Source organism: Periplaneta americana, chromosome 11, assembly GCF_040183065.1.
Source record: "Periplaneta americana isolate PAMFEO1 chromosome 11, P.americana_PAMFEO1_priV1, whole genome shotgun sequence".
Lineage (NCBI taxonomy): Eukaryota > Metazoa > Arthropoda > Insecta > Blattodea > Blattidae > Periplaneta > Periplaneta americana.
Genome location: NC_091127.1, coordinates 54,110,636 through 54,123,795, shown reverse-complemented (window position 1 = coordinate 54,123,795; position 13,160 = coordinate 54,110,636). Strand labels below are relative to the sequence as shown.

Here is a 13,160-nt window from a genome sequence, read left to right as displayed (position 1 = left end):
TTAGTAGCAAAATCATGTTGTTCACCCGTCTAACGATCCATTATAAAAAATGCAATCGAACGTAGAATAAATTGTTGCATGTAATAATTAAAGTACCCGACAACAGCCGAGAAGACACGAATCTGAAAATCGTCCGTTCCATAGCCTCACATTGTATAAGACACAACTGGCCTGCAAACTCAGTTGCTGTTAGCTCTGGCAGCAACGAATATAGGACGAATGAACAAAGCCGCGTGAAAAGCATTACAGCCGCATGCGACATGTGAGCCGTAGTTTGGTCACCTCTGACATGCAGTGAGGCACTAAGCATCCATAAGCCGAGCCCGTCCGTAGAAAAACCAGTGCAGCAGCTTCGAGCTACCAGTCCTTCGAATAATGCGTAACCAAGGCGAACGACGGCAGGCCTCAGACTGAATCACTGATTGATGGCTCCCGACGCTTTATCAACTTTAGCTTTCCTCCAGTTTGTGCTGCGGAACTTATGGAGAAGGAAGAATAATAAACCACCAGAACTGAATTCGTCAAGAAGAGGATCATGATCTACAAACTGCAGCAAGAAGATTCATAGAAGACACTGCATTACTTCAGACCTTTCGCATTCTCGTATGTATCAGAACTGGAGCTTTCCACAGAAAAATCGTTAAGTGAATTTTATTATAATCGAATCGCGAAGGTATTATTTTACTTATCTGGAAGAAAAGAATGATAAGAAAGGTAAAACGAACAATAACGATATGAAGAAAATAGAATGAGATTCAGACAGACGAACGCAGGAGAGAGCATGAGAATAAAGAGAGATATAGATAGCGAAAAGGGGAAAAATAAGAAGGAGAAAGGGAAAGGAAAAGCAGAGAGGAAAAAGAAAGAGAAGAGTAAGCAGAAAGGAAAAGTAAGTAAAGAAAGAAGCAGAGAAAAAAGAGAAGAGGTAGAAGCAGAGGAAAAAAGAGAAGAGAAAAGAAAAAGAGTAGAGGAAGAACCAAAGAGGAAAAAGAAAGATGAACACGCAGAACAGACGAAAATGAAAAAGAGAAAGAAGCACAGAGGAAAAGAAAAGAAGAACAAGTGGGACAGAGAAAAAAGAAAGAGAAGAGAAAGCATCACAGAGGAAAAGGAAAGAGAGAGAGAAGCAAAGAGGAAAAAGAAAGAAGAACAAACGGCACAGAGAAAAAAGAAAGAGAAGAGAAAGTATCACAGAAGAAAATGAAATAGAGAAAGAAGCATAGAGTGAAAAGAAAGAAGAACAAGGGGCACAGAGGAAAAAGAAAGAGAAGAGAAAGTATCACAGAAGAAAATGAAAGAGAAAAGAAGTAAAGAGTAAAAAGAAAGAACTAGCGGCACAGAGGAAAAAAGAAAGAGAAGAGGAAGTATCACAGAAGAAAAAAAAGAGAGAAAGAAGCAAAGAGGAAAAAGAAAGAACAAGCGGCACAGAAGAAAAAGAAAGAGAAGAAAAAGTATCACAGACAAAAGGAAAGAGAAAAAGAAGCAAAGAGTAAAAAGAAAGAAGAATAAGCGGCACAGATGAAAAAGAAAGAGAAGAGAAAGTATCACAGAGGAAAAAGAAAGAGAAAGAAGCAAGGAGGGAAAAGAAAGAACAAGCGGCACAGAAGAAAAAGGAAAGAGAAGAAAAAGGAAAGAGAAGAAAAAGTATCACAGAGAAAAAGGAAAGAGAGAAAGAAGCAAAGAGGAAAAAGAAAGAAGAACAAGCGGCACAGAAGAAAACGAAAGAAAACAGAAATTATCGCAGAAGGAAAGGAAAGAGAGAAAGAAGCAAAGAGTAAAAAGAAAGAAGAATAAGCGGCACAGATGAAAAAGAAAGAGAAGAGAAAGTATCACAGAGAAAAAGGAAAGAGAGAAAGAAGCAAAGAGGAAAAAGAAAGAACAAGCGGCACAGAAGAAAAAGAAAGAGAAGAGAAAGTATCACAGAGAAAAAGGAAAGAGAGAAAGAAGCAAAGAGGAGAAAGAAAAAAGAACAAGCGGCACAGAAGAAAACAAAAGAAAACAGAAATTATCGCAGAAGGAAAGGAAAGAGAGAAAGAAGCAAAGAGTAAAAAGAAAGAACAAGCGGCACAGAACAAAAAGAAAGAGAAGAGAAAGTGTCACAGAGGAAAAGGAAAGAGAGAAAGAAGCAAAGAGTAAAAAGAAACAAGAACAAGCGGCACAGAGGAAAAAAAAAGAAAAGAAAGAAGCAGAGATAAAGACAAGAGAAAGAAGCGGAGGAAAAAGAAAGGGAAGAGAAACAAACAGATGAATAAAACAGAGAAGAAAAGCAAGCAGAAGGAAAAGAAAGAAGCAAAAAGAAGACAAAGGATAAGACAGAAAGAAAGAGAAAGACTGAAAAGAACTAAATGGAAACATAGAACAGGTGGATAAGACAAAACAAAGAACAACGAGAAATGTAAGAAGGATGATGAACAAGGGACTAAGAAGACAGGAAGGGATGAGAAAATCAAAAACGTTAAGGTCGATAAGCTTGTGAATAAGGGAGAAAGAAGAGAATAGGATGAAATGAGGGAGGAAGAGGAGAACAAGAATTTGAGACAGAAAAGAATAAATATATGAGGCAAGATGAGAAACAAACCTCGGAACTGTCGGACAGACACTTAAACACACTGATCCTTCAGTCCACAGACAATTAGCGGATATTACTGATGAAGGGTTCAATGTCATTCAACAAATAAACACAAACAATTCAATAATAAAAGAAATTATTTAATGCTTTTTGTATCATAATCGGTAATGGCTGGATACGTACACAAAACATAAATTTAAGATGTTGAAGTGTCGTAAAATTCTTTTGAGAGGTGGATGAACCGCAATTACTCAAGAGTTCCTTTCTTCAAACGACACAAGTTATAAAACTATTAAAAGACCTGCTCCATTACTCCTCATTTTTTACATACAAGGTTGTAGGGACGAACTGGAGCAAATCTCCGGACCGCAGTTTGGCGAACTAGAGTTCATTCCCTTCTGGACATCATAAAGCCAAGTCTACAATTATAATACGGAGAAGCCTCCCTTTCAAGACACAATTCCGGGTCACCATAATTAATTAGCACACGATTCTCTATTAACAGGCCCTAGTGAGTAACCTTCTTAATAAACTAGATTCTTAACTGCACGTTAAAAAAATTAATAGCCACTTTAGTTAGCAGATATGAACGGTGCGCTGGTTGTGAGACGCGTACCAACGAAAGCAAGGTAGACGGTATTGGTATCTATAAACTTTTGCCACAAAAACAATGATGAATGAAAGAATATTATACGAAGGAAAAAAGTAGGCCTACTATAGAGAAAAAAGGTAGAATGAAGAAAAACAGGAATAAAATATGAAGAGAAACAAGTTTAAAAGGAAGACACAGACAGATAAAAAAGACAAATAAAAATAACTGGAAGAGAGTCGAAATTTCGGAGCGATTAGCATTAAAGTAATAAAATATGTCATTCGAGATGCATCAGGTAAAGATACACAAATAAATTCAAATTAAATAGGTAAATGAAATTAAAATGAAAAAAATACGAGAAAAATATGGAAGAAATTAAAAACAAAAAAGAAAGATAAAAACAAACGAAAGGAAATTTAAAAAGAATTAAATTAGAAAAACATAAATAAAGGCAGAGGAAAGAAACATCCAGACAAACAAGACAAACCTGAAAGAGACAGAAAACGATACATAAAGCAAGCAATGATAAAAGAAACCACAAGAAACTTAAAGGAATGAAGATGTAAACAAGAATAAAATAAAACTAGCAACTAAAAAGGAAAGTAAATATGAATGAAAATGTAAAAGCAGAAAGAAGAAGAAAAAGAAAGTCAACAAAATTATGTATGTGTGTATTAAATTATGGTTTATTTAACGATGCTCGCAACTGCCGAGGTTATAGCAGCGTCAATCAATATCAATCCAATATTTAGGTCTACTTGATCCTCAAAATTATGACTGAACACTCCACTGGCACTCACATGTGTGATAATCTTCAAAAAAGCTAATCGTATACTTGCCACCACCTTTAACTTAAGAGGTCCACCTTCACCAATTAAAACAATTTTCAGTTTATCCACGGCCACCTAAAACTATCAGCTGCTCGCTACATGCTAATGTTGAACGAAAAACGCACAAAATACCCACCAGTGATGGGTAGCTTTCAATTTCCGCATGCGCTATTATTTTTGGTGGAAAAAGACATGCACTATTGCATGCATTGCTTGAATGCTTAAAATTGAAAGAAACGTTGAACGGTGTAGATGCACCTTTAGAATATCAAAGAACACACAAGAAGTGTGTGTGTGTATCCAATGCCCACCCACTTCACTTGCGTGATTCGGGTTCCGCATGCTGCGGATAGATGGCAGAACTGTGACCCATTTTCTAGTTGTACACCACTTCGGCGGGTCACACTGTACATGATGTGTATCTGAAGAGTTATGTCGTGTACTAAGGTGAGTGTATGTGTAAGTGTTCGTGTAAGTGTAGTATCTGGAATGAGTGATGATGATGATGAAGATGAGAAAGGGAGAAGGGGAAACCCGGTGCCGGCACGTAGCCTACTCCTGTCGAATAACGGAGAAAACGTTCTCCAAAATCAAGCCATAAAATTTGCCGGGAAGTAAAATGTGACTTCTTTTTTTCAAAGGTGCCAAATAGGTAACAGAATGTAGTTCAATATCTGGATCCCATTTTTTGGCAGTAACTTTCATGTTCTTCGGTTTCTCATTCATGATCAAACTCTATTATTTTTATTATTTTACTCAGTTATATAAAGGTCCGGGGTTCGATCCCAGATGGTGACAGGATTTTCTTCTCGTTTCCAAACTTTCAGAACGGCCCCGAGGTTCACACAGCCTCCTATAAAATTGAGTACCGGGTCTTTCCCGGGGGTAAAAGGTGGTCAGAGCGTGGTGCCGACCACACCACCTCATTCTAGTGCCGAGGTCATGGAAAGCATAGGGCTCTACCTCCATGCCCCCCAAATGCCTTCATAGCATGTTACGGAGATACCTTTACCTTTACCTTTTACTCAGTTATATAACTGAGACAATATTTCTATAAATGTATATGGTTTTTGATCAAGCTTTACAAGACTACAAATACTATGGAATATATATATATATATATATATATATATATATATATATATATATATATATATATAACAGGTTATTATGAGCACGAGTATAAATTCTTACCTCCTCGTAGTCTAGGCGAGCGGTGAGAGTGAACATGCCAGACTGCGGATTCAGCGAGAACACGTCGTTGGCCCAGTCCGAGATGACGCTGTAGCTGACCTGGCCGTTTACTCCTTGATCCATGTCGCGAGCTGTGACAGACCCCACGCGGGCACCTCGTCCCGTGTTCTCAGCAACGTCGAAAGAGTAGGCACCCAGCGAAAATACAGGAGGGTTATCATTCGTGTCCGTAACCTGAAACAACAACGACAACTCGTGAAATATGCATGTTAAATAAACAATTGCTTACTTACTTACATACTTACTTACTTATGGCTTTTAAGGAACCAGCAGGTTCATTGCCGCCCTCACATAAGCTCGCCATCGGTCCCCAATCTGAGCAAGATCAATCCACTCTCTACAATAAATATCTCACCTCCCTCAAATCCATTGTAATATTATCCTCCCATTTACGTCTCGGCCTCCCCAAAGACTTTTTTCCCTCCGGCCTCCCAACTAACACTCAATATGTATTTCTGGATTCGCCCATACGTGCTACATGCCCTGCCCATCTCAAACGTCTGGATTTAATGTTCCTAATTATGTCAGGTGAAGAATAGAATGCGTGCAGTTCTGCGTTGTGTAACTTTCTCCATTTTACTGTAACATCATCCCTCTTAGCCCCAAATATTTTCCTAAGCACCATATTCTCAAACAACCTTAACCTCTGTTTCTCTTTGAAAGTGAGAGTCCAAGTTTCACAACCATACAGAATAACCGGTAATATAACTGTTTTATAAATTCTAACTTTCAGCTTTTTTAAGAGCAGATTGGATGCCAAAGCTTCTCAACCGTATAATAACAGGCATTTCCCATATTTATTCTGCGTTTCATTTCCTCCCGAGTGTCATTTATATTTGTTACTGTTGCTCCAAGATATTTTAATTTTTCCACCTCTTCAAACGATAAATTTTCAATTTACATATTTCTATTTCTGCAATATTCTGGACACGATACATAATCATATACTTTGTCTTTTCGAGAGTTACTTCCAAACCTATCTCTTTACTTGCTTCAAGTAAAATTCCCGTATTTTCCCTAATAGTTTGTGGCTTTTCTCATAACATATTCACGTCATCCACATAGACAAGCAGCTGATATAACCCATTCAATTCCAAACTCTCTCTGTTATCCTGAACTTTCCTAATTGCATACTCTAGCTAGAGCAAAGTTAAAAAGTAAAGGTGATAGTGCATCTCCCTGCTTTAGTCCGATGTGAATTAAAGAAGCATCCGACAGAAACTGACCTATACGGACTCTGTTATACGTTCCACTGAGACACGTTTTCATTAATCGAACTAGTTTCTTGGGAGTACCACATTCAATAAGAATGTCATATAAAACTTCTCTCTTAACCGAGTCATATGCCTTTTTGAAATCTATGAACAACTGATGTACTGTACCGTATCTTTATACTTCCATTTTTTTTTCTCCAATATCTGTCGAATAAAAAAAAATGTGATCAATAGTCGATCTATTATGCCTAAAACCACACTGATGATCCCCAATAATTTCATCTACATATGGAGTTAATCTCCTCAAAAGAATATTGGACAAAATTGTGTACGACGTCAACAAAAGTGATATTCCTCGAAAGTTACTACAGTTAGTCTTGTCCCCCTTCTTAAAGGTAGGTATGATTATGGACTCCTTCCATTGTTCTGGTACAATTTCCTTTTCCCAAATAGCAAGTACAAGGTTATAAATTTCGCTAGATAATGCGTTTCCACCCTCTTGTATTAATTCCGCTGGGATTTTATCGTTACCTGGGTATTTGTGCTTTTTCATATTTTCTATCGCAAATTCGACTTCAAAAGGTGTAAGTTATCGTAACAAAATTATCAACAAACGTATAGACCTACATTATATAGAGACACACGCCCACACATACAATGCCATCTCGAGGCATCCTTCCAGCTTGAGGAACACTTCCGAATTCAAGAGAATATCGTCTATTCAGGGTCTCTATCTGGCACCGAAGCACAGTCATGAACTAATGAGCTTTTACAGAGAAGTAGTGACTTTCTATTCACCTCCATCCAGCATAACGAGGACTTTAACACCTTACTCTAAAACTACATATTTGTAATATGAAATGCTTCATTACGAAGAGAAGAGTAGGATCGAGTGGAAAGTTTTGATGGAATGAGAAAGTATGTGTCATCTGCTTGGCAATGAGCTTTTGTTAAAAGTAAATATATTTCGTGCATATCACTCCGAATAAATTGACTCACACACATAAGATATGTACAAAAGAATAGAGGAAATAATTTATTTCATACATTATAAAAATGTAAACAAGATCTAATAGACTGTCATCAGTAGGGATAAACATATATGGAAAAATATCCGTAAAAAGGAAATGAAGTAAAATACTTGTGACATAGGTGCTCCAAAAAGTAGTTTCTTGGTATCAGGTTTGCTGAAAACATGTATTTTCTAGCAGTATTATTCAAGGCCTCTCTCAGGGCCATAACACTTCCTTTAAACTTCAACTAATTAGAAAATAAGAATAAGAAAATATAAAAATTGCGTTAATTTGTGCAGATATTTTATTTTTTCCACTCAATTATGCGCAAATTTTAAACTAACTCTCACATACCTACTTATTTATATAAGCATTCTACTATAAAATAACACTGTTTATTTTTATTAGATTTCTTAAAGGCGTATTACTGAATTTCTCTCCATATACCTTTAGCGACGATCGGGTTTCTACGACAACTTGTTTGTTTATAGGAAAAGACGATTTCAACAATTCCCCTACAGTTCTTATAGGACAAATGGTAAATGTAATTTTTCACCGCTCTATACTATATTAAATACGAGTTCATATGTTCAGATGGCGTTTAAATTGCAGAAATATAGGCTTATAACTTCAACGTAAGCAGCTGGAACTAAATAATTTGCATACAATATATTGTAGTAACAAGACATGTTGGTAAACCATTTGCAGAGTTCTCGCACATTTCTCTTCGCAACTATAAACATGTCCTAAATATTCTTGGCACGGCTGCAGCATTTTAAGGGGCTACGCTTATTTTTAGTCTTTGGGTCTGTGCGATTCGCATGTGCATTGAGAGAGTTCTGTTAGCAACCGGCGCAGCTCAGCTGGCTAAGGCGCTTGCCTACCGATCCGGAATTGCGCTCGGGAACGGGTTCGATTCCCGCTTGGGCTGTTTATCTGGTTGGTCTTTTCCCGAACTTTTCACCTAATGTAAGGCGAATGCCAGATAATCTATGGAGAACCCTCGGCTTCATTTTGCCAAATACCATCTCGCTATCACCAATTCCATCGATGCTAAACAACCTAGAAGTTGTTACAGCGTCGTTAAATAACCAACTAAAAACGGTTTTACATTAAAATCACTGAAATGAAATGTAGTAGTAGCAATAGTAGTATTAAGAGGCTAAGGGCGGGTTAGGGATGACCCTTCAGCACAGTAGGCCTAGTCTGAAAGAGTATTTTATCGCGTCAAAAATAGAAATAAGTTTATTGGAATGTCAGTTAGCTAGAATAAGTTATTTAAAGGATAAAGCAACTTTAGTCCACATCTAAACTCTCTAGAGTCGACGGCAATTCGGAAGGCGATAGTCTGCTAGCGTTTGCGTCGAGAGAGACAGATAGAGAGAGCAAGGCAGCGTACAACATTGCCACATCGTACTTCACGCGCACGTGCGATACAAATAGCGCAGGAGAGAATTTAGATTATCAAAAGACAATAATGACCTTAGCAATTGATTACTGTAAGCATGACACCAAACAAATCCTCTTTCCTTCACTAACAATATTCTTTGCACGATTCTCAGTCCTACATCACATGCTTCTGCAGTCATTTCTTGCGCGTTGGCAACGTTGTAGTCAGCATCAAGATGGCCGGCAGCATTCTGCTCGTCAACGTTTCTGAAATAATTATACACTTTAAACACTATTTTCCGCGCCTGCCTGTGCAATACTTGTCTTTTTACAGTCTCTTCTTCAATTTGCACACACGCAGTAAATGTTAGTTTTACTTATTCAATATATTGAAACACTCACATGTGAACAAACGAACTCGGGAAGTAACTTACTTGTTATAGACTGATTCCGATTGGTTCTAGTGTACAAACTTGTGACGTCACATACCAGAAGTGCTACGGCGCATATAGCAGTTGACCGCCTTCCGAAATGCAGTCTAGTCTAGTGTGTAGAGAGATTCTGGGTTCTTTTTTCGTTATCTGTGTTGAATTTCATTCTTTCCCACTGATTATTATGTATCCTTGTATTGTACAAGATTTTACTTCAAATATTCAATAAAACACTTCCTACATAAAATAAAAATCAAATTAATTGAATTTGAAAATAATAATAATAATAATAATAATAATAATAATAATAATAATAATAATAACAACAAATATTTCTGTTAATAGATCTATTTAAAGTGTCTACACTTTATTCTTTGATCCAGGAAGGATGAGAGGTAACTCAGCTTTATTTTTTCATTACAAGGCCTCTCCTCATGTTTTAGTGTGTAGTTCTTGCTTGTGTATTGGGAGCAGATACTTTAGCATTTTCAGTAAAGATTTCGACTTTACTGTATAAAGTATAACGAGAGGTATCGCGAAAATGTGAAATAAATGAATACGGAACTAATTGTTTACGAAACAATCTTTGCAATCTATTTAGCTGTATAAAACTTTCTTGCCCCTCCCCAAGGATAAATAGGTCTATTTCATGATATCCTCTTCGTTTTCGTCTTCTTGTTACTATCTTTTCTTTCTACTTCATGTTCTTCAAATTGCAAAGAAAGCTTGAACTTCAGCATGCAGCTTGTTTATTTTCCTTTTTGGCACTGGTCTTAAGCTTGCGATAAAAGAACAAATGACACAAAGAGGGTATGAAGTAAATATTCACTTGTAGCGATTCGTGAATTTCTCTGAACTCCCTATAGTCTTTATTTCTATGTAGATTCCTGTACCTCTTCGGATATTTTACCTCTTGCAACAAGGAAGAATTTTATCACATCTGCACCATGTAGGCTATTAGGAATTTATGTACACTTACTGACATGAAATACATGTACATGCCATTAAGATTACTTTTCCTTCCTTATTGACAGATCCTGATATCTGGTTAATTTGTCTCCAATTACAAAAGTTAGTTTTGAAATTTTGAACGACACATGAGCTTGCTTTATTTTTGGTGCGGGTTTTGGTTGGTGTCTGCTATATTTTTAAATATTTCAGTAGCATCTCTTAGACTTCAGTAACAAATAATACAAAACAACATTTTAACACAGTCTTCTATATACAGTCACGAAGCTTGAGTTTTGAGGGTGCTAGAAACAATAAACTGTGACGATACTATTTTGCATTGCCTGTAATGAAGCGATATTGGCGATCCTAGTGGTGAGCAACTACCTAATGTTTGCATATTTACTACGTATTGAGCTTCGCGACTGTATATACTAGACTGTGATTTTAATTAATTTCTTTTGCGTTTGCAATTATTTCGTCAAAATCTGGGTTTACTTCAGGTAAAGCTATTTTTGTTGCACCAACAGATGTTCGTCTGTCAAACGACATCTGTACTTTGACTTGACATAATGCATTTGCGAAAACAGTTGCTTACAGAAATATGTAGAAGCAAACATAACCAAAATTGTTGCTGCAAAGAAACTTAATGGCATGTATTTAGCAACTGAAAATTGTTTAAATACATCGACACCAAGTTTATCATGGCACTGATGTTTCAAACATGTATAATTTTGCACGGATATTAATTGTAACTGCAAATCCAGTCTTATCTTTGCATGTTCGATGTGCATAGGTCAAACTCATTTCCCATGTTTCTGAAATAGGCAAATTGTTTTTCTAAGAATTCAGTCTTTAGATTGCATAGTAACGGAATATAGTTATTAAAATGTTTGTAGTTTGGAGGGATTGCAAACAGGGAAAATGATACAGCTGCCCCTCTCTCACAAGTCCAACTGCACGGTAAAGAATTTAATTCCATCGTAAATGTTCACTAAACTTTGATTTCTTCCTTGAAGTTTCTTGTTAAGATTATTTAAGTGTTTTGATATATCAACAAGGAAGGCCAAATCTTTAATCCATTATTTCTTTTCTAATTCCACAATTTGCTTTCCCTGTAAAAACAATAATATTCATTAAAGCACATGAACATTATGGAAATATAGCAAGCATAATGAAGTAAATGATAATTTTTAATAGAATAAAGTAATTGTTTTGTAAAGTTGTTTGTATGCAAATGTTACTGACCAAACGTTTCATAAACTCATTTACTGTCGTACGAAGTTAAGGGGTTAGGTACAGCTTACAGCAGTAAAATTTTGGAAATATTCAACATTTTTTTCCTCCATTACTATATCTTTACAATACTGAAAATTCGCATGTGTAGAACACTGTCCTCCTACTATATGAAAAAAGTACTTTTACGATTTAAAAAAATTATTTACATTCTTTTTTTTTTATTTCAATTCACTGTGCAGTGATGAAGCGTTTCCCACATATCCCAAAAACTATCCAACATTCTGTGATGAAATTTTTGTGTGTATTTATGCATGTCATATCTACAATATGATGCAAGATCGCTTATCTGCCTTTGATAGATTTTCTGATAAAAAATAAATTCTTAAAAAAAAAAAGTCAAGTATGAGTATTTTCTTCTAACTCAAAAAAAATTATTTATTAAGGAATGTAGTTGAAAGAGCATGATATTGTAAACATGAGTTTCAGCAATAAAATAAAAGAAAGATAACATTAAAAAGTTAACAAGTTTATGAGCTATGAGGGAAAAGCTTCATCACTGCACAGTGAACTACCACCATTATGAATTTTGAAAAAAAAAAATGTATATAAATCATTTTTTAAACTAGAAAAATATTTTTTTTTCATATAGCAGAAGGACAATGTTTTACACATACCAATTTTCGTTATTGCACAAGATACAGTAATAGACGAAAAAAATGTTGAATATTTCCACACTTTTTACTGCTGTAAGCTGTACCTAACCCCTTAAAAGAAGCAATGAAGCATGTTACCATGACTGAGCCATCTGACATCAGTATAGTAAATCAGATCTTCGTAATCGGATTCCATGTCCTCCAGAAGCTTTCGAAACTGTGGGTGCTTTAGAGCTTTTTCATTCTATTTTATTATTGTGTTTACAACCACGTCTATTATATGCAATTAGCATTTTTGAACAAACAAGGCAAAGGACATTGTCTCCTTTGGGAACACAGAAAACTGTTCTTCCCATTCACCATTAAATTTGCGTTTATATATCGTCGTTGTTCCTGCAATAACTCCTATGTGACATATTTATCGATTTTCAGATTTTTGTTCTATTAAATAACTTAAATAGTGATACAGCAAATAATAAAATCTCCTATATGTAATTATATTTCTTTGTTTCGAAAATGTAAGAATTCACAATCTCCTATGTACGGCTGCCATAGGATGAATAAATGTGTTTTTTCCTTCCTACTGAAAAATTGTATATTTTACACATACGAGTTATTGTAGGAACAACGACGATATAGACTTTCAATGTGCCATGACGACTTTCCAACTGGAATTGTGTCACTGCCCGATACTGACTGCTATTCAGGTTACGAACACCGAACTCCCGCATTGCCATCTCTTGTCTTTTGCGGGAACGTCAAGAACCACTTCTGGTTCGTAAACCAGTAAGTGCTCATCCATGTCTTAAGGTGTAAATCCTGGCACAGATATTGCGAAAGGCTTGGAACCCAGAGATGGTTTCGGAGAGGACGCTCCTCCTGCAAGCGGACGAAGACATGCGTCATAGGCCTATGCCTATGGAAGAGATGATGAAGATGAACGATATGAGAAATCTAAATTCTTTTCCTATAGGAAAGAAGAAGGGAACCTCGTCGCAAATAACAGAATTCCCTGTGAGACGAAATGG

The 13,160-nt window shown here is 36.2% G+C and overlaps 1 protein-coding gene across 1 annotated transcript in view; it reads right to left on the bottom strand.

The window, feature by feature from the left end:
- LOC138709007 (cadherin-related tumor suppressor-like) overlaps positions 1–13,160 on the bottom strand; it is a 553,993-nt gene that overhangs the window by 508,535 nt on the left and 32,298 nt on the right. Inside the window, exon 2 of the mRNA XM_069839450.1 lies at positions 5,186–5,419. Coding sequence (XP_069695551.1) covers positions 5,186–5,419 — 234 coding nt within the window. The remainder of the gene's footprint in view (positions 1–5,185; positions 5,420–13,160) is intronic.